The sequence below is a fragment of the Oryctolagus cuniculus genome, chromosome 2, assembly GCF_964237555.1.
Source record: "Oryctolagus cuniculus chromosome 2, mOryCun1.1, whole genome shotgun sequence".
Classification (NCBI taxonomy): Eukaryota; Metazoa; Chordata; class Mammalia; order Lagomorpha; family Leporidae; genus Oryctolagus; species Oryctolagus cuniculus.
This window is the reverse complement of record NC_091433.1, coordinates 113,322,707-113,344,375: the sequence shown is the minus strand read 5'-3', so window position 1 is coordinate 113,344,375 and position 21,669 is coordinate 113,322,707. Positions and strand designations below refer to the sequence as shown.

Genomic DNA, 21,669 nt, shown 5'->3' with positions numbered 1-21,669 from the left:
TGTAAGAACACTAAGCCCATTCTCGCGGACTCAGCCCTAATGACTTCACTGCCTCCCAAAGGCCCCAACGCCTACACCTGGAGGGGTAGGATTTCCCCGTAGGAATTTTGTGGGGACACAGACATGTCCTGGAAAGCTTGGAGCGTGGGGCAGGCTGGCCACCCAAGGAACTCCCACAGAGCTGAGGAAGCAGAGGAGGGCGCATGTGACCTTAATTGGCATTCCTCCCTGAGCACCCTGAAGGGCTCCTGGCGAGGACACTGCTGTCTCCGTCCAGGTGGAGAGGACAGCACAGCAGCGGCCCAGAGCTGGGCAGCCTGTGGGCACTGTGGCTTTCTGCCTCGCTCTCTCTCGGAGGCTTGCTGTCCATGCCGCGGAAGCCCAGTGTCCCCCTCCCGGTCTGTGCTCCACCCTTGCGGATGAAAGGTTTCATTCTGGTCCTTGTGGCTGTGTTTAGCCTGGCGGCTGCACTGGGCAGCCAGGCACCCTGCACAGGACAGCAAAGCCTCTGCCCCTGTCCTTTCTGTGGTGAGTACAGACCGAAGGACTGTTGATGTCGCAGAAGAAGCGAGGCGTGCGTGGCTTGTCCAAGGTATGTGACCTCACACCCCCCACCCCACCCCCAGGGCACCGCTGCTTCCAGCAAAGCCAACCCTGGATTCTTTCATTTTTAGGGCTACTACGTTATTATATGAAGCCCAGGACCAAAGGATTTCAGGAATTTTATGTACAGAAACCGAGAGTGGGGGGCAGGAGGTCTGTTTGTTTCTTTTTCCTTGTTTTTGAGTATTTCTGAGTTTCAACTTGGATTTTTACCTCCTTTTTTGTTACCCTCGCCCAGTGGCTGCCTTCTGTCGGACGCTCTGTGTCCGGTCTGAATTACCCTCCCAAGGTCTGACAGCTCCTCTCTCTGTCCTCAACCACCCTAGATTTGCAGTCACCGAGACTGGCCCTCCGCAGCCCCTAACCTGCCAAGGCGGTCTAAAAGCCAACACAGCCTGTGAAAATCAGCCAACACCTCCCCTTTGACCTAATAAAATGGGCCCATCAGCTATTATTTCCTCTATAGTTTTCAAGAGAATGTTCTGGGTATTGGTGTGGTGGGGCTCGACAGGTCTAAACGAGATCTATTTTGAAGCCAGCATTGTGGTGCAGGCTGGGCCTCTACCTGTGACACTAGCACCCGACGTGAGTGCCAGTTTGAGTCCCAGCTGCTCCCCGTCCACTCCAGCTCCTTCCTAATGCTCCTGGGAAAGCCCAAGTGTTTGGGCCCTTGCTACCTGTGTGGGAGACCCAGGTGGAGTTCCAGACTCCTGGATTCCACTGGGCCCAGCCTTGACTGTTGTAGCCATTTGGGGACTGAACCAACCAGTGGAAGCTCTCTCTCTCTCCCCTCACCCCTCTGTCTCCCCCCCCCCCCCACCCCGCCTCTATCACCCTGTCTTTCAAACACATAAAATAATCTTAAGGAAAAAAAATGTTTTAAGCTTGTTGGCTGGCCTGCGTGCTCTGATGACACTGGGTGACGTGGGAATGTAAAAGGAGAGGGGGAGCCTTGTAGAAATGTGTGTAAGACCCAACCAGAGGCAGCACCCAGTCTCAAACAGTCACCCCAAAGCTGTCCTGTGGGGCCCTCGGGGTCCCCCAAGGTGCCCCACACAATGCTGCTACTCTTTTATTTTTATTTATTTATTTATTTTTGACAGGCAGAGTGGACAGTGAGAGAGAGAGACAGAGAGAAAGGTCTTCCTTTTGCCGTTGGTTCACCCTCCAATGGCCGCCGCGGCCGGCGCACCGTGCTGATTCGATGGCAGGAGCCAGGTACTTACCCTGGTCTCCCATGGGGTGCAGGGCCCAAGCACTTAGACCATCCTCCACTGCACTCCCGGGCCACAGCAGAGAGCTGGCCTGGAAGAGGGGCAACTGGGACAGAATCCGGCGCCCCGACTGGGACTAGAACCCAGTGTGCCGGAGCCTCAAGGTATTAGATTAGCCTAGTGAGCTGCGGCGCCGGCCTGCTACTCTTTTGAGTTCGTGGGCTTCAGCCCATGGCTGAACCTTGCTGTCAGCTTGCTCACAGCTGCTTCTCCCCCTATGCTTCCTTGACCTACATCCAGCTGTGGTTCTGTTGTCAACCTCCAGCGAGCACCTACAGAGGCTCCCAGGAACAAGGCCTAGCATGTTGGGCACGTTAGCCTGACCCATGATGACGGGGGAGAAGGAGGGGGGAAATCGCCTAGCAAGAGAGCAGTGACTTCATCGGATTCACTCATTACACAAATATTTATTGAGTGCCAACTTCAGGCATAGCCGTGTGCCAAGCACTTCACAATGCTTTCACGTTATATCCGGGGCTCCAGCCAACAAAACTGGGCAGTCTTGTGCTGAACGTTGAAGAGACTGTGTGAGCCAGGACAGCCAGAAGAAACTGTCCCCTCTAGAGAACCATTGCCAATTGTGCAAGACGAAACCTGCTGCAGAACAGATTTCACGGTGCTGTGACCAAAGACCAAAAGCCAATTAACATCTGCCCGAAGGAGGAGGACGCTGAAAATCCACCAATGCCCGGCGACGTGGGAGTCCAGATGCCTCTGGAAGGGCAGAGGTGGTGAATGCAGTCAAGAACATACAGAGCCCTTCAAGTCAGACACACCTGGGCCAGGTCTTACCCCTACCTGCACCTGCGGCCAAGGTCCTGCAGCCCTCCTCATCATAGCAGGCCTGTTTCTGCTTCTTCCTCCTCCTTCTCTTAATCTTCCTGTTCTTCCTCCCCCCACCTCCTCCTTCTGCTTCTTTCTTTATTTGAGGGACAGGATTACAGATAGAGAGAGGGAGAGACAGAGAGAAAGGTCTTCCATCCGTTAGTTTACTCCCCAAATGGCCACAACAGCAGGAGCTGGGCCGGTCCAAAGCCAGGAGCCAGGAGCTGCTTCCGGGTCTCCCACGTGGATGCAGGGGCCCAAGGACTTGGACCATCTTCCACTACTTTCCTAGGACATATGCAGAGAGCTGGATCAAGAGAGGAGCAGCAGGATACAAACTGGCCCCTATATGGGATGCCAGTGCTACAAGCTGAGGCTTGATCTACTATACCACAGCACTGGTCCCTGTTGCTTCATTTTTATAATGGGAATCAAAATATTTATCAAACAATTGTGATGAGATTTTTAAGTAACAAAATGCCTAGCAATGCATGGCATACAGTCAATGCTTAGTTAAAGGGATGTTGCCAACATTTCTTGAGCATGTACTGCAGGCCGTTCCCGCTGCTAAGCACCTCACAGGTGTTCTCATTTAGTCTTCATAACAATCCAGTGGAATGGGTACCATTATTCTCCCCATTTTACAGATTGGGAAACTGAGGCTTAGAATGCTTCAGTAACTTGCCCAAGATCTAATTGAAATTATGAAAAAGTGCACATCAAAAGAGAAACCTAAAGTAAGGTGTAAGGGAATCATCTGCAACTCTTCCATCAGTCCAAAATTATATCTAACTAAATAAACATGCAAGTATAATTTGAAATTTTATTTTATATCGCTTATGATAAATCATAGTTTACTTATTTTTAAAGATTTGTTTATTATCTGAAAGGCAGAGTGACAGAGAGAGAAGGAGAGAGCAAGAGAAAGAGAGACAGAGATCTTCCGTCTGCTGGTTCATTCTCCAATGACCTCAATGGCTGCGGCTGGGCCAGGTCAAAGCCAAGAGCCAAGAACTCAGTTCCATCCTAGTCTCCCACATGGGTGGCAGGGATCCAAGTACTTTGGGTATCATCTGCAGCCTTCCCAGGTAAATTAGGAGGGAGCTGATTGGAAGCAGAGCAGCCAGGACTTAACCCAGCACTCCAGTATCCCAAGTGGCAGCTTAACCTGCTGCATCACAACACTGGCCCTGTTAAATTATAATCTTCAAGAATTTTTTTCCTATTAATCTAACTTGTCAAATTTATTGGTATACAATACTATTAATCTCTTAATACTTTAAGTATCTATAGGATCTGTAGTGATAGCTCCTCTTTTATTCTTGATATTAGTGACTTGTGCTTGCTCTCTCTTTTTTCTTAATCATTTATCAGCTTTGTTTATTTTTTAAAAGAGCCAACTTTCAGCTTTGCTAATTTAGTCTACTATTTGTTTACACTTCCATTGGTTTCTTCTTTGTTTCTGTGGCATTTGGCATTTGTTTTAATTGGTTATGATAAAGTTCAGAAACATGAAATAATTGCCATGGACATATTTATTCTACTCACAGTCTCCTAGAAAGAGAGGCATGGTGGAGCATGCAGGGTTACCAGGAGAGAGCTGGAGTGAGATGCGTAGCCAGAGAGAGAGAGAACCAGGGGCAGGAGACTGCGGTTTTTGAAGGAACGAGTGAAGGTTTAGAATTGGACAGTCGGAATAGTTTTGGGCTGTAGGACTCGTACCTAGTCTAGTACCTGGCCCTGCGGTGACGAGGGTAGGGGGACTGTGTCCCAGGTAAAAGGAGGAAGGAGTGCATTAACAGGCACTGGTTAAGACCCTTCCTCAGTTGGTTTGCCTATCAAAGGTGTGCTCAAAGCAAGTCACTTACTATCTCTAAGAGTTAGTTAACTGGGTTACTTGAAAGTCTATATAAATTTGTAGCATCAGCTTCTCAATTTCTACAAAGATATTGGGATTCAGCTGGGATTCTGATAGGAACTGCATTGAATCTGTAGATCAATTTGGGGACAGTTGCCTTCTTAACAATGCAATTTATTTATATCTTACTTAATTTCTTTCAACAGTGTCTTGTAGTTTTCAGTATATGAGTTCCATGCTTCTTTGGTCACATTCATGCCTAGGTATCTTATTCCTTTTGGGAGCTTTATTTATCCTTATTCGTGTGAAAGGCAGAGTGATAGAGAAATACAGAGAGATTTTCCATCTGCTGGTTCACTCCCAAATGCCCACAACGCCCGGGCTGGGTCAGGCCAAAGGTGGGAGCCCAGAACTCCATCCAAATCTCTCATGTGAGTGGCAGGGACCCACATACTTGAGCCATCACCTGCTGTTCCCTAGGGTGCACATTAGCAGGAAGCTGGATCAGCAGCAGAGCTAGGACTTGAACCCAGGCACTCTGATATGGCATGTGGGGATCCCAGGCAGCGACTTAACTTCTGCCCCATGGTGCCTGCCCTGTGTTTTATTCTTTTAAATGCTATTGTAAATGGATTTTTTTCTTCCTTTCATTTTTGGATTACTTATTGCAAATTCATAGAAATAGGATTGAGTTTTGTACATTGATCTTTTATTCTGCATCCTTGTTGAACACATTTTTGGTCTAATCATGTTTTAGAGGTGTTCTTAGAGTTTTCAAAAATAAGATCATGTAACCTGAAAATAGGTTGCATATTTCTTCTCTCCAATTTCAATAACTTTTATTTCTTTTTGTCTGATTGCCCTGGCTAGAAGCTCCAGTACAATGTGGAACAGAAGTGGTTGGAGTGGACTACTTGTCTTGTTCCAAATCTTAGGAATTGTATTAGTCTATTCAGGCTGAAAAATATCTTAGGCTGAATAATTGATTTTTTTAAAGATTTATGTATTTTATTCGAAAGGCAGAGTTACAGAGAGGCAGAGGGAGAGAGGCCTTCCATCCAATGATTCGTTCCCCAAATGGCCATAACGGCTAGAGCTCAGCCAATCCAAAGCCAGGAGCCAGGTGATTCTTCCGGCTCTCCCACATGGGTGCAGGGGCCCAAGAACTTGGGCCATCTTCCACTGCTTCCCCAGGCCATAGCAGAGAGCTGGATGGGAAGAGGAGCAGCCGGGACTAGAACCGGTGCCCATATGGGATGCCGGGACTGTAGGCGGCGACTTTACCCGCTACACCACAGCACCAGACCCATGGATAACTGATTAACAACAAAAATTTACTGCTCACAGTTCTGGAGGCTGGAAAGGCCAAGATGAAGGAACCAGCAAGTTCGGCATCTGCTGCGACTGTCTCTGTCTCAAGGACGCTGCCTGCTCGGTGCGCCCTCCAGCAGCAGAAGGGACAAACAGCTCCCTCAGCCTCTTGAGTGAGGGCGCTAATCCCATTCACGAGGCTCTGTGCTCACAACCCAGTCTCCTCTCAGAGGCTCACCTCTTCCAGCTATTGCACTGAGAATCAGGTCCAATACTTGAATATGAATGTGGGAGAGACACAAACATTCAGCCATACAGGGAGAAGCGCCCAGTCTCACTCAGTATCATGTGAACTCTGGGTTGTTTGTAGATACCCTCTATCATGTAGGGGAAATTTTCTTCCATTTCTAGGATGTTGATTATTTTTTATGAATAAAGAATACTTGATTTCGGCAAATGCTTTTATGTATCTGTTGCGATGACTGTGTCCTTTTTGAATATCTGTCCTGTTTATATATTTTATACATTGTTTCTCAGATCTTAAACTACCTTTGTATTCCTTGCATGAGAGTTGCTAGGTACTGGTGTATAATTCTTTGTGTATGTTTTTGTTTTTGTTGTGGCTGTCATCAAGGATATTTGGTTCTGAATTTCTGAGAAATATTGGTCTGTAATTTTCTTGTGTTACTTTGTTTAGCTTCGGCATCAGGATAATACTACTAACCTCATAGAATGAGTTGGGAAGTGTTAACCCTTTATATTTCTAGTAAGATTTTGTGAGAATTAGTATTTTTAATTCTTTAAATATCTGATCAAGAAATCATCTGGTCCTGAACTCACTCTCTCTCTCTTTTATCTATTTTTTATTACTTATTTATTTATTTATTTTGACAGGCAGAGTGGACAGTGAGAGAGAAAGACAGAGAGAAAGGACTTCCTTTGCCATTGGTTCACCCTCCAATGGCCGCCGCGGCCGGTGCACCGCGCTGATCTGAAGCCAGGAGCCAGGTGCTTCTCCTGGCCGCCCATGGGGTACAGGGCCCAAGCACTTGGGCCATCCTCCACTGCACTCCTGGGCCACAGCAGAGAGCTGGCCTGGAAGAGGGGCAACCGGGACAGAATCCGGCGCCCCGACCAGGACTAGAACCTGGTGTGCCGGCGCCGCAGGCGGAGGATTAGCCTATTGAGCCGCGGCGCTGGCCTATTTATTTATTTTTAAAAGATTTATTTGTTTACTTAAAAGGCAGAGGAGAGGCAGAGGCAGAGAGAGAGAGAGAGAGAGAGAGAGAGAGAGAGAGATATCTTCCATCCACCGGTTCACTCCCCAGATGGCTGCAAAGGCCGGAGCTGAGCTGATCTGAAGCCAGGAGCCAGGAGCTTCCTCCGGGTCTCCCATGTGGGTGCAGGGGCCCAAGCACTTGGGCCATCTTCCACTGCTTTCCCAGGCCATAGCAGAGAGCTGGACCAGAAGTGGAGTAGCTGGGACATGAACTGATGCCCACATGGGATGGTGGCACTGCAGGCAGCGGCTTTACCTGCTATGCCACAGCGCCAGCCCGCTCTCTCTTTTTTAAAAAGGTTTATTTTATTTATTTGAAAGGCAGAATTACAGCAAGAGAGGGAAAGGCAGAGAGAAAGAAAGAGAGATCCATCTGTTGGTTCACTTTGGGTGGACCAGGCTGAAGCCAGGAACCAGGAATTCCGTTCGGGTCTCCCGTGTGGGTGGCAGGGACTCAGGTACTCAGGCCATCATCTGCTGCCTTTCTAGGCACATTAGCAGGGAACTGAATTGGAAACGGAGGAGTCTGGACTCAAACTGGTGTTTGTATGGGATGTCAGTGGTGCAGGTAGCAGCTTAACCCCTGTGCCACAAAGCTAGCCCCCCCCCCTTTTTTAAAGATTAACTTAATTTATTTATTTGAAAGGCAGAGTGACAGAGAGAAGGAGAGACAGAGAGAGAAAGAGATCTTTCATTTGGTTTTTTCACCAAATAACTGCAACAGCCGGGGCTCATCCTAACAGAAGCTCAGAGCCTGGAACCCCATCCAAGTCTTCCGCATGGGTGGCAGGGGTCCCAGTAACTGGGCCACCCTCTGCTGCCTTCCCAGGCACATTAGCAGGGAGCCGTATCAGAACCTGAGCAGCCAGGACTCAGACTGCTGCCCTGATATGAGGTGCTGGCACCTCAAGTAGCAGTTTAACCTGCTGGGCCAGTAGGCTGGCCCCCTTCCCTTCTTAAAAGAATCATCAGTTGAATCTCATCACTTCCTGGGTCTATTCAGATTGTCTATTTCTGAGTCAGTTCCAGTAGTCTGCGTCTTCCTAGGAGTTTCTAACTTTCATCTAAGATGTTGCATTCACTGACGCTTGCAGGCAATAGCTTTACCTGATAGCTACAATGCTGGCCCCAAGGATTTTTAGGAACAAATTCGCTCCAGCTTTGTTTATCTGAAGTGTCTTTATTTTTATTTATTTATTTATTTACTTTTTGACAGGCAGAGTTAGATAGTGAGAGAGACAGAGACAGAGAGAAAGGTCTTCCTTCCGTTGATTCACCCCCTAAATGGTCACTACGGCTGGCGTGCTGCGCCGATACTAAGCCAGGAGCCAGGTGCCAGGTGCTTCCTCCTGGTCTCCCATGCGGGTGCAGGGCCCACGCACTTGGGCCATCCTCCACTGCCTTCTCGGGCCACAGCAGAGAGCTGGCTTGGAAGAGGAGCAACCGGGACAGAATCCGGCGCCCCAACCGGGACTAGAACCTGGGGTGCCGGAGCCACAGGCGGAGGATTAGCTTAGTGAGCCACGGCACCGACCAGTGTCTTTATTTTTGATAGACAGTTTTCCTGGATGTAGAATTCTTGATTGATACTTTCTTTTTTTCTTACAGCACATTTAAAAATATTTATTTACTTTTGAAAGAAGGACAGAGGGAGAGAGAAAGAGAGGATCTTCCATTCACTGTTCACTCCCCAAATGTCTTTAGCAGCTGGGGCTGGCCAGGCTGAAGCCAGGATCCCAGAACTCCATCTGGATCTCCCATATGAGTGGCAGGGACCCGTGTACTTGAACCACCACCTGCTGCCTCCCAGGTTGCGTGTTAGCAGGAAGCTGGATTGGAAGCTGAGCCAGGACTCAGCGCAGACAGACACTCTGATAGGGGATGGAGGAATCCCAAGTAGTGACTTCACCACTCTGCTACCACATTGTTTTTTGCTTCAGCTTAATATTTTATATATTATTTTTACACTAACATTTTAAATTTACGTTATAGTCAAGGGTTTAGTGCTCCAGTAAACAAAGGGTTCAACAGAGAAAAAAAGACCAAGCCAAGCAGGAAAATTCTCGCAGTGCTGTGGATGTGTCATCCCATTGTCGTCCTGCTCCGTGGTTCTGATGTCTGACTGAGGATCTCCCCTCAGTAACGAATCCGTTCTCTCCTGTTGCTTTCAAAACTCAGAATCGGCTTTGGAGCTCAGTATGAATCTCTGAGTTTATCCTCCTGACCTTCCTGAATGTGTAGATGGGTATTTCCCACCAAATTTGGAGCAGGTTTCAGCCATTCCTTTTTTTTTTTTTAAGATTATTTATTTACTTGAGAGGCAGAGAGAGAGAGAGAGGGAGAGAGAGAGGTCTTCCATCCACTAGTACACTCCTCAAATGGCTGCAACGGCTGGACTTGGGCCCATCTGAAGCCAGGAGCCAGGTGCCTCCTCAGGGTCTCTCACATGGGTGCAGGGGCCCAAGGACTTGCAACATCCTCCGCTGCTTTCAAGTGCTCTGCCTCTCTCCCTCCTTCCTCTCCTCTGGTATCTGCGTTATTTTTATGTGTGTGTGTGTGTACGTTCGTGTGTTTGGTGTTGTCCCATGAGTCTCTGGGGCTGTTAACTTTGCTTCATTCTATTTACTTTCTGTTCTTCAGACTGGATAATCTCCATGGACTTACATTCAGTTTCTCTGATTCTTCTGTCTGCTCGAATCTGCTTTTGAGCCTCTGTAGCAGCTTTCTCACTTCAGGTAATATATTTTTTAACAATAGAATTTCTGTTTGGTTCATTTGTATAACAGTTATCTTATACTGTTATTACCTATTTGATGAGACATCATTCTCATACCTTACTTCCTTTTTAAAAAAATATTTATTTTATTTAAAAGGCAGAGTTACAGAGAGGCAGAGAGAGAGAGAGAGAAGAGAAAGAGAGAGAGACAGAGAGAGAGAGAGGTCTTTCATCTGCTGGTTCACTCCCAGATGGCTGCAACAGCTAGAGCTGGGCTGATCTGAAGCCAGGAGCCAGGACCTTCTTCTGGGGCTCCCATGTGGGTGCAGGGGCCCAAGAACTTGGGCCATCTTCTATTGATTTCCCAGGCCATAGCAGAGAGCTGGACCAGAAGTGGAGCAGCTGGGACTTGAACCTGTGCCCATATGGGATGCCAGCACTGCAGGCGGTGGCTTTACCCACAATGCTAGAGCGCTGGCCCCCATACCTTACTTTTTTGTTTTTTAAAGATCTATTTTATTTATTTGAAGGACAGAGTTACAGAGAGAGGTAGAGACAGAGAGAGAGAGGTCTCCCATCCCCTGGTTCACTCCCCAGATGGCCGCAACGGCCAGAGCTGCGCCGATCCAAAGGCAAGAGCCAGGAGCTTCTTCCAGGTCTCCCACATGGGTGCAGGGGCCCAAAGACTTGGGCCACCTTCTATTGCTATCCCAGGCCATAGCAGAGAGCTGGATTAGAAGTGGAGTAGCCGGGACTAGAACCGGCGCCCATATCGGGTGCCGGCTCTTGAGGTCAGAGTGTTAGCCTGCTGCACCACAGCATCGGACCCCACACCTTACTGCTTTAGACATGGTTTCTTTATCTTGTCCAAGATATTTAAAATAGCTTAAAGGTTTTTGTTGTTGTTGTTGTTAGGCTAACATCTTTCCTAGGAACATTTTATTATTATTATTATCAAACCTCCTCCCAAGCTTGTGTGCAGACTATACTTTCTTGTTCCCTTGTTTGTGTCATAATTTTTTTGAGAAGATTGGACAGTTTGAATTGGACAGTGTGGGGGCTGGAATTGTGGCATAGCAGGTTAAACTGTTACCTGCAACGCTGGCATCCCATATGGGTGCTGGTCAAGCCCTGGTTGCTCCACTTCCAATCCAGCTCCCTGCTAATGCACCTGGAAAAGTACTGGAAGATGGCCCAAGTCCTTGGGCCCCTGCCACCCATGTGGGAGGCCTGGATGAAGCTCCTGGCTCCTGGTTTCAGTCTGGCCCAGCCCCGAGCATTGTGGACATTTGGGGAGTGAACTAGCAGGTGGAAGATCTCTCTGTCTCTCCCTTTCTGTAACTCTGCTGTTCAAATAATACATCTTTAAATCTGGAAGTCAGGGTCTTCCCCTGCCCCAGGTTTGTAGCTGCAGCTTGTTGTAGTAGTTGTTTGCTTAGTGGCTTCTCTGAACCTACTCTGTAAAGTCCGCATTCTATGTAAATGTGGCTACTGAAGTCTCTGCCCAGTTATCTAGTATCAGTCAATTACTGGACGGATTTCCTTAAACCCTTATCTTTGAAGTCTGTGCTGGGGTGCTGGTGTATGTGGTGGGGACACAGAGAATCAGAACCATCCCATTTATGCAGAGACAAGAATTTGAAGGCTGAGAGGAAAGACAATGAAGTGATATGAGGGGCTGGTGTTGTGGCACAGAGGTTGATGCTTGAGATACTGGCATCCCGCATGAGTGCCAGTTCGGGTCCCAGCTGTTCCACTTCCCATCCTGATCCCTGCTAATGCTCCTAGGGAGAGAAGCAGAGCAAGTCCTTGGGCCCCTGCCACCCACGTGGGAGACCCAGATGAAGCTCCCGGCTCCTGGCCTTGGCCTGGTCCCACCCTGGCAGGGCAGCCGTTTTGAGGAGTGAAACAGCGGATGGAAGAGCTTGCTCTCTCCGCAACTCTGCCTTTCAAGTAAATAACTTTAAAAAAAAAACAAAGTGACATGGGGCCGGCGCTGTGGCGTAGCTGGTAAAGCTACTGCCTGAAGTGCCAGCATCCCATATGGGTGCCAGTTCAAGTCCCGGCTGCTCCACTTCCAATCCAGCTCTCTGTTATGGCCTGGGAAGGCAGTGGAATGGCCCAAGTGCTTGGGCCCCTGCACCCACATGGGAGACCAGGAAGAAGGTCCTGGCTCCTGGCTTCGGATCAGCTCAGCTCCAGCTGTTGCTGCCAGTTGGGGAGTGAACCAGTGGATGGAAGACCTCTCTTTATCTGCCTCTCCTTCTCTCTCTGAGTAACTCTTTCAAATAAATAAATACATCTTTAAAAAAAAAAAGTGACATGAAATGACGCTGCAGCGTGGCTGAGACACATCAAGTGTGTCTCGGGTTTTGACCTGCAGGAGAATCCTCCCGTGCTGTCTTTAATGTTTTTCTGAAATGTTAATATTTTTATCCACAAATTTATTTAATGACATTTGATAAGTAAATTTATTAATTTTTTAAAGGCAAGAATTTGATACAAAAACATTGCGAAGGCTCCAGAGGCATTACTTTGGCCCCCTCTGCTGGACAGCTTTTAAATCTCTACGACTAAGGAAAGATTGTCAAAATGACCTAGCTCTGAATTCCTTTTTTTTTTTTTTTTTTTTTGACAGGCAGAGTTAGACAGTGAGAGAGAGACAGAGAGAAAGGTCTTCCTTTTCTGTTGGTTCACCCCCCAAATGGCTACTACGGCTGGCGCACTGCGCCGATCCAAAGCCAGGAGCCAGGTGCCTCCTCCCGGTCTCCCACGTGGGTGCAGGGGCCCAAGGACTTGGGCCATCCTCCACTGCACTCCCGGGCCACAGCAGAGAGCTGGCCTGGAAGAGGAGTAACCGGGACAGACTCGTGCATCCCAACCGGGTGCCGGCGCCGCAGGCAGATGATAAGCTTAGTGAACTGCGGCGCTGGCCCTAGCTCTGAATTGCGTATCAGGTCAGCCTATGTGAGCAAGAACACAGCTGTAAATGCACTGTCACCCAAGGGGAGCTTGTCCCAGGCAACCTCCTCTTAGCCTGAGTACCTCGATCTCAGAACGTGTTTGAATTCCGAGGGACTTGGTCTCTGCCGAGTCCCGGCAGCACCTAAGACCACTGAGTCACAGTCACCTTGGCCGCCGGGTCTCGTGAGGGCCTGTGCCCCAGGACCTTTCATGCATTAACTGAACCCTCTAATAAGGAGACTCAGACTGGGTGAACACAACTCTGCTCTCTCCAGGACTCCGAGGCGGATCTTCCAGGATGCGTCCCCTGCGGGAGGCGGAGCTCTGGCCACAGGCTCACCATCTCTATTTTCGTAGAGGAACCCGGTGGTGAACAAAGCCTGGTGCTGTGCAGGGGCTGCCGACACCCCCTAACTTGTCACCACGCTAGGACTCTGGACCCCTGCAACTCGTCCCTGCTCCCACTTCTAAGACTGGGAAGAGGTCCCTGAAGGAAACTGCGTATTCCACCTACTTAGGGCAGGACGGATTACGCCATGACCTGTTTCCGAATGGAAACGCTTCTGTTGTCCTGTAGGCTGGTTCAGGCACGGTCAGTCCTTACCAACTTTTCAGTATGTTTACCGTGGAAAATACAAAAGGTAGGAGATTAGTTCTAAGTCTCCCATAGCCCATTGCCCACAGTTGTTCACCCAGATCCGCCTTCCCTACACAGAACTAGAATAGCAAGCAGGCACAACTACTGACACTTGCAGCCTCGTTGGCAGCTGACGTGGCCTCGTGACCAAGTGTTGTCAATGGAGTACGCTCCCCACTGCAGGGGTAGCCCTTCCAACCTCCCAGGCTGCCCTGTCCCTCTGCTCGCTGGACACAGACAGCGTCCCTACCTCTGCACCCACCGCAGAACTGCTCCGTGATGGAAGAACCTTCTCAAGGGGCGAAATCAAGCTGTGACCCCCGCGTGGCTGACCCGCACCACCAGCCTTGGGCCAGTTGAGTGCACATCTAACCAGTTCTTCCTCGACTTTGTTTTTATAGACGAGAGTTCACATAAAGGCCTCTGCATCACACTTGCATTTTTCTGTATTTTCACAAATCCAGAACAACTTCACGGTGCACAGCATCCCATAGGGCCGCTGGGTAGTAAGCCATATTTCAGACATTTTTCGAAGGTAGCATACTGCTGAAGGCTGAATCAATTACATTACCATCATTATTGTGTGCTCAGATTTTGAAAGCAAAGGGATTTTACAAAGATGTAACAAAACAAACTTAGGTCCGTTCAATGTAAAAATTCTATCTTTTCTTTTGCACTTTTATCACTATGAAGACTGAACATTTTCCCATGTTTAACTGTGTCTCCTCTTTAAGAACTTTTTGGTCTACCATCCATAGGAGTTTACATTTCCTCTAGATTTCTGTAATTTAGTACTAAGACATTATCAAGAATCAATCACCCATGGGACTGGCATTGTGGCCTAGCTGGTTCTGCCATAACCTATGGCACTGACATCCCATACAGGCGCTGGTTTGGTCTTGGCTGCTCCACTTCTGATCCAGCTCCCTGTTAATGGCCTCGGAAAAGCAGCCCAAGTGTTTGGGCCCTGGCCACTCATGTGGGAGACCCAGATGAAGCTCCTGGCTTTGCCTGGCCCAGTGCTGACGGTTGTAGCCACCTGTGGAATGAACTAGTAGATGGAAGATCTGTCTCGGGGCTGGCACTGTGGTATAGCAGGTAAAGCTGCTGCCTGCAGTGCCGGCATCCCATATGAGTGCTGGTTCGAGTCCTGGCTGCTGCACTTCCGATCCAGCTCTCTGCTATGGCCCAGGAAAGCAGAAGATGGCTCAAGTCCTTGGACCCCTTCACCCTCATGGGAGACCCAGAGGAGGCTCCTGGCTGCTGGCTTCGGATCAGCGTAGCTCTGGCCATTGCGGCCATCTGGAGAGTGAACCATCAGATGGAAGACCTTTCTCTCTTTCTACCTCTGCCTCTCTGTAACTCTGCCTTTCAAATAAACAGATCTTAAAAAAAAAAAAAACAAACTGTCTCTCCCTCTCTCTGTAATGCTTTCAAAATAAATAAGTCAACCTATAGAAATCAATCACCCAAAACATCAAAGCATTTTATTAAAAGAACAAATGTTAAGGCACAAAAGTACATCATTTTTTCAAACAAAAATCCTTCAAACTGTATTTCCTACATTCTCCCAAGTTAATTTTAAATAAAAAATATTTTAAACTATTCTCAAATAAACAAATGTTTTCCTAGTTCTAAATGTTTCTTAATGCAGTATTAACCTTTTTTATAATACACATCTCCTTCAAAATTTATGGTTACGTTACTTCAATACATTCAATATCTTCAGAACTTCACCAATGTTAGATTTCTTATAGGCTTGGTGTTTTGTATTGCTTATTGGATGCTATTGATCACACAAAGACACAAGTCCCAGAACTAGTGATTTATAAATGAAGCATAACATCAGCCAACTTTATTCATATCTAACCTACTGGAACAGACTCAATCTTTCGTTTAAAAAAATGATGTCAGCATCTACCCTAAGTGTACACTTTTACACTTTAAGTCTTGACACTGTGATAGTGCAAACGGTATGTGATACTAGGGGGAAAGGTTGTATTCTCATGAACAGATGCAAAATAACTATTTAGATCTGATCTCTCAGGCTTAAAAAAATTCACATATTCACCTATTTTTCCCCCTTATGTTTGAAATAAACTATCCTTGAAAGCAGGTATTTAAATACTAGAATCTAACTCAACTCATTCCCTTTTAGGCAAACTGCACAGAAGTCTAACCTGAATTGCGTAACAAGCGCTCTACAGCGTTTTGCGGAGCACTTCATTAGCAGGGATGCCATCCTGAGGGGATCTGAAAAAGTAAGATCGGAGTGCCCCCAGGGCCACGAGGCCAGCCTCAGGACTCCCTGCTGAAGCAACAACGGGGAACTGCAACCTCTCCCCAGCGTCCTCCAGCCATTCCTGCGGGGGAGGGGGGTGAGAAAGCCCAGCACCGGAACCCTCCAGTCAAGCCATCCACCACCGACGGTGCTGACGAAGGAAACACTGCCCGTGCGCCTCCAGACATCGCCCACGAGGTGGTTAGGAGTGATTCCTGCTTTGTCTAGGGGCAGCTGGGCCGCGGCAGGTAGCTTCATTTATCTTTCCAGTGGAAGGAAGAAGCGTTTTTATAACACTACTGAGGGGCCGGCGCCGCGGCTCACTAGGCTAATCCTCCGCCTTGCGGCGCCGGCACACCGGGTTCTAGTCCCGGTCGGGGTGCTGGATTCTGTCCCAGTTGACCCTCTTCCAGGCCAGCTCTCTGCTGTGGCCAGGGAGTGCAGTGGAGGATGGCCCAAGTACTTGGGCCCTGCACCCCATGGGAGACCAGGAGAAGCACCTGGCTCCTGCCATCGGATCAGCGCAGTGCGCCTGCCACGGCGGCCGTTGGGGGGTGAACCAACGGCAAAGGAAGACCTTTCTCTCTGTCTCTGTCTCTCTCTCTCACTGTCCACTCTGCCTGTCCAAAAAAAAAAAAAAAATTACACTACTGAGGTGGTGTCAAAGGCCATTTTCATACTGACTTAACAATTCCCTAATAAATTACAGCTCCTGCTGGCTGCAAGCCCAGAACTTTTTTCTCAAAAGTCAACTAAAGCCGTTGAAGAGTTGGCCCGGGGAGTGGGGGCAGTGTCAACATCCCACAAAACCGGGGAGGGGGAGAGAGACTGGATATAAATGTTGGGAAGAAGGCAGATGTCACTCCAGCTCTAACGCCCGAGCTGAAGCGGAACACAAGCCAAGCCGGGCAGGACACACAGGCTGGGGCAGGGCGTGGGTGGGAGCCCACTGCGTACGCAAACGGAATCCACCACTGTGAAATCACTCTCTTCCTGTGAAGGAGAACGTCCCCAAGCAACGACACTGAACACCATGACGTTCCCAGCAGTTGTCTATGCTGCCTACTTTCCAAACATTCACTACGGAAAACACATCTGCAGATATCTTTCAGAGACATTATTACCGGCGATAAGTCTTTATGAATCCCTCAAATAAGTAAACAATTTAAGAAATGAAGTCAGGCATGGCGTTTGGTGCTTGGGCTGCCTGTGTCCTATGCTGGAGAGCCTGGGTTCAAGTCCTGGCTCCATGCCCAGTCCCACCTTCCTGCTAGTGCGCACCCTGGGAGGCAGAAAGGGCTGGCTCCAGTATTCGGGTCCCTGCCACCCAGGAGACCCTGGCTTCAGCTTGGCCCAGGCTGTTACAGGCATTTGGGGTTGTGACCCAGTAGGTGAGCTGTCTCTCTGTGTGTCTCATAATCTCTCTCTCTTTCAAATAAAAATACATACATTTTAAGAAGTAAGCTTTTGAAAAAATATTTTGTGGCTTCACAGTGAAAAAAGTTAGAGGTTATATTTAAGTGTTTGTACTGGTGAGGATTTTAATGTTTTCTCCATCGAAATTCTCTGAAGTCATTCTCAATTCACAAGGTTAGAACTCCTTCAAAGACAAGAAGCCAAGATTCCAACATTCATTCCTGTTCTAAATGTCCACCAGTCCTGTGTCTTTGGTCATGAAAGCGGTAAAACATTCACATTTTCAACATAATACATTCAACTGCCTTTCAAGTTTAGGTTGTTCTACAGTTTTAAAACATATTCAAACAAATAATTTCAAATCATACAATACAAATATACAATATAACAAAATAAGGTATAAAATATGGTTGCAGGTTGAGAAATCAATTACAAAATTAACCGTGATGTACTTTGCAGTTAAATATATATTTTTATTATGAAACAGAATAGGCCAAGATTATGTAAAAGATACAGTTCTAGTTCCCACAAGAGTCACTGGTACCACCAACTCTCCCGGCTGGCTGGGCAGGAGCGCTGGGGGAGCCAGGTGGCCCAGCCCCTCCACCGGCCCCCAGCAGGATCAGCAGCAGCACTTGTGCACACGGCCTGAGGGAGGGGACAGTGGGGAACGGAGAACACATCTTTGGAAGTGACCCTCAAGACTTCTCTCCCTGTGCACTTTTGTTCCCCTGAGCTCAGAGAAGAACTAACTCCACAGCTGGATGCACATGTTGATATTCACAAACAAGGGCTTTGTGCATACCAAAAAAAAAAAAAAAAAGGTAAAATTAAATATATAAACATGCCTGTGTTCCGATGCTTCATCAGTGTAAAAAGTCCAGAACATCATCACTGCATCTGGCAACTAGAGACCCCAGAGCCGGAGACACTGAACGCAGCACCTCAGAAGAACCGCATGCTCTGTGGCCAAGGTGTGGAAGAAGAAAAGGGGGCGGGGTCCGGACACATTCTGTAAAATCTGGAATTGTCATAGTTTCCAGAGAAAAGCACAGGGACCGCTACCCACGTGCCTGCCCGTCAGCTAAAGGCATGCGTGCAGACAGCTTTGTCACAGCGCTGTTCTCAGTCTTCTCGAATCCAGACAGTTTACTGCACAAGAAGTCGGCTTGAAGAGGGGTGCAGGGCCCCCCCACCTGAACTCTCCACTTCCCCACGCAGATTCCCAAGAGGACCCCGCGGCAGCGTGTGTGCTGTCCGCCCAGGGCTCTCGCCCCGCCCGAGACGCCCCTTCACCGGCAGCCAGGCTTCGCTGCTAGGCTTCCAATCACATTATTTTTTCTGAGGAGAACATTTTTTCAGCCATTTCAGATCTGGTCATGATTTCCTAAAACAAACAAATAAACCCATGAATACAAAGGTCTGCGTCCACGATGCTGATGCTGCTTCCAGAACCCTAACAGATTTTCCCAATGTTTCAAAAGTCACAATTTGATCTTTTCAGTAGCCACAAACTGGGAGAAGTACCAGACACAGAAAATAGAAATGATCATCCTCACTCTGTAATAATGCAGAGTGAACTATCTGCTGAGAAGTTCAGAGACCTTTGGCCTTCTGCTGGCTGGAAAACAAGGTCAGGGTCTCCGACAGGAGCAGGGGCACACACGGTTCAAACGCGTCTGCGGCACGGGCCCTGGAGGGAGCTGTCACACTTCACTAACGTATTGTTGAAACTATAAATCAATCACTTATCACACGAACACTTTAAATGGTCCTTTTAAAGGTAATTCTCTGGCGTCTCTCTACAGGGTCATACGTCCCCAAACAGAACTCTTCTGTAGCTAGGCCTCTCACACCTTCTCAGCCTGCTACTGTCCAGCCAAGGCAGCGGTGCCCACGCCACTCCCAGGGCATCCCACAGAGTGCCAGCTGCTCCTGGACTCCACGGACAGCACGGAATCAGGGCTCAGGCGCCTCCGAGCCCCTCTGTTCCCCCTTTGTGACTAAGGTTCCACACAGCCATGCCCTAATTGTCGCACACCACACTCCTGGCCTGGAGCCACCTTCAACATCATTTGTCCAAAAACAGAAAAAGAAAAAAAGAAAATCTACATCTACATCCTGTGTTCAAATCTCCTGCTTAGAAAATGAAAATGAAATAGAAACTTCACTTACTATATCAACGAAATATCTGCAAGGATCAGATTTAGACAAACTGCCATCTTAATCTTCAATACTCCTCACTGCACACACAAATTTTAGAAAATTACAGATTTGGGAGGGCAGTGGTTTGGGTAAAGCCGCCATCTGTAGTGCCAGCATCCCATATGGGCGCTGGTCTGAGTCCCAGCTGTTCCACTTCTGACCTAGCTCTCTGCTGTGGCCTGGGAAAGCAGTAGAAGATGGCCCAAGTCCTTGGGCCCCTGCATCCACGTGGGAGACCCAGAAGAAGCTCCTGGCTCCTGACTTTGGATTGGCGCAGCTCCAGCCATTGTGGCCAATTGGGGAGTGAACCAGTAGATGGAAGACCTCTCTCTCTGTGTAACTCTGACTTTCAAATAAATATGTAAATCTTAAAAAAAAAATAAGGAAAAAGAAAATTACAGATTCGGGGCCAGCACTGTGGCATAGCAGGTTATGCCACCATCTGCAGTGCCAGCATCCCACATGTGTACTGGTTTGAGTCCTGGCTGCTCCACTTCCAAACCATCTCCCTGCTAATGGGGCTAGGAGAGCAGTAGAAGATGGCTCAAGTGCTTGGGCCCTTGCATCCACGTGGGAGACCTGGAAAAAGTTCCTGGATCCTGGCTTCTGCCTGGACTGGCCAGGCTCCAGTTGTTGTGGCCATCTGGGGAGTGAACCAGCAGATAGAAGACCTCTCTCTGTCTCTCCTTCTCTTCGTCTGTAACTCTACCTCTCAAATAAATAAATAAAATCTCTCCTCTGTCTCTCTCTCTCACTCTTTCAAATAAATAAATAAATAAATCTTTTAAAAATAAAAAAAATTACATAGATTCAAGATTGCATAAAGCAATCCTTCCCTTTTCTGCCTCAGTAAGCATTTCTCCTGCTTCTGTCTGAAATGAGGATTTAACCCCAAATCCTTGCATCTCTACCCACAAATCAATTTGTAGTGTTCTTCCATACGCTCCTGATCATTTGAAAAAGTAAGTTTCAGAATTTCTTTCTGAAAAATATTTCTTCTTTGTGGATGTAACAGCTTCAAGGAAATAAGCAAAATTATGCTTTACCTCATCTGAATCCACTAACACTGGAAGGGCTCTGAAATAAAAGGGGAAAAGTTGACAATGTTATTAACAATAACGCCAGTGGATTTACAAAGGTGAACAGAGGTGTGCTCCAGGGTCTGCCAACCCTCCCTCCTGGCTACAGCTGAAAGAAGGGGAACACCTGGCCTCCCCGGCAGACAGAGAGAAAGATTCGCACAGTGCGCCATGCTCAACACTCCTGAACTGAACTCATTCAAATGGATAAACTCTGATATGTTCATACACTGAAAAACTACATAACAAAGAAAAATGATATACTACGGAGGGGTAACATTTTAAAAACTGCTCTTTCCATCTTTCTCTCAAACAAATAATTTTATCTTTAAAGGGGCTGGGCATTTGGCTTGGCAGTTAGATGCTACTGGGGGAGGCCCACATTCCTTATCTGAGTGCTGGGTTCCAGGCCTGGCTCAGTAGCTGGGTCCCTGTCACCCACCTGGGAAACCTGGCTCAAGCTCTCACCTCCCAGCTTCAGCCTGGCCCAGTCTCCACTATTGCAGGCCCACAGAGAGTTAACAAATGGAAGCCTGCTCTTTCTTTCTCTACTTCTGCCTCCCAAATAAATAATTTAAAAAACTGACATAGTGGGACTGGTGCTGTGGCCCAGCAGGTTAAGCTGCAGCCTGTAGTGCTGGCATCCCATATGGGTGCTGTTTCGAGTCCCAGCTGCTCCACTTTCAATCCAGTTCCCTGTTAATACGCCTGGGAAAGCAGCGGAAGATGGCTCAAGTGCGTGGGCCCCTGTCACCAAGTGGGAGACCCAGATGAAGCTCCTGGTTCCTGGCACAGCCCTGGCAGTTGCAGCAGATAGAAGATTTGTCTCTCCTTCTCTCTCTGTAAATTTCCCTTTCAAATAAATAAATAAACCTAAACAAACAAAAACAACACAAGCAGGTGCTGCTGCTTGGGATGCCCACATCTCATACCAGAGTGCTTGGGATCAAGCGTCTCCTCCACTGCAGGTCCAGCTTCCTGCGACTGTGCTTGGGAGGCAGCAGATGATGGCCCAAGTACTTGGGTCCCTGCCACCCACGTGGGAGACCTGGATGGAGCTCCAGGCGCCTGGCTTCCTCCCAGCTATGCAGGCATTTGCAGGGAGTGAACCAGTACATAGATCTCTCTCCCTCCCTCCCTCTCTGCTGCTCTTTCAAATAAATAAAAATGAATAAACATTTTTTTAAAACCTGACACAATCTACAGTTAAAGCTATGACAA

At 48.1% G+C, this 21,669-nt stretch overlaps 1 protein-coding gene across 2 annotated transcripts in view; it reads right to left on the bottom strand.

The window, feature by feature from the left end:
- Positions 1-14,932: 14,932 nt before the first annotated feature.
- The window catches only part of TMEM87B (transmembrane protein 87B), a 54,393-nt gene continuing 47,656 nt past the window's right edge, over positions 14,933-21,669 (bottom strand). For both annotated transcript variants that reach the window (XM_051842675.2, XM_008254058.4), the window contains exons 18-19: positions 20,416-20,446; positions 14,933-18,551 (exon numbers count right to left, since the gene is read on the bottom strand). In XM_051842675.2, the coding sequence (XP_051698635.1) occupies positions 18,492-18,551; positions 20,416-20,446 (91 nt within the window). In that variant the 3' untranslated portion in view covers positions 14,933-18,491. The remainder of the gene's footprint in view (positions 18,552-20,415; positions 20,447-21,669) is intronic.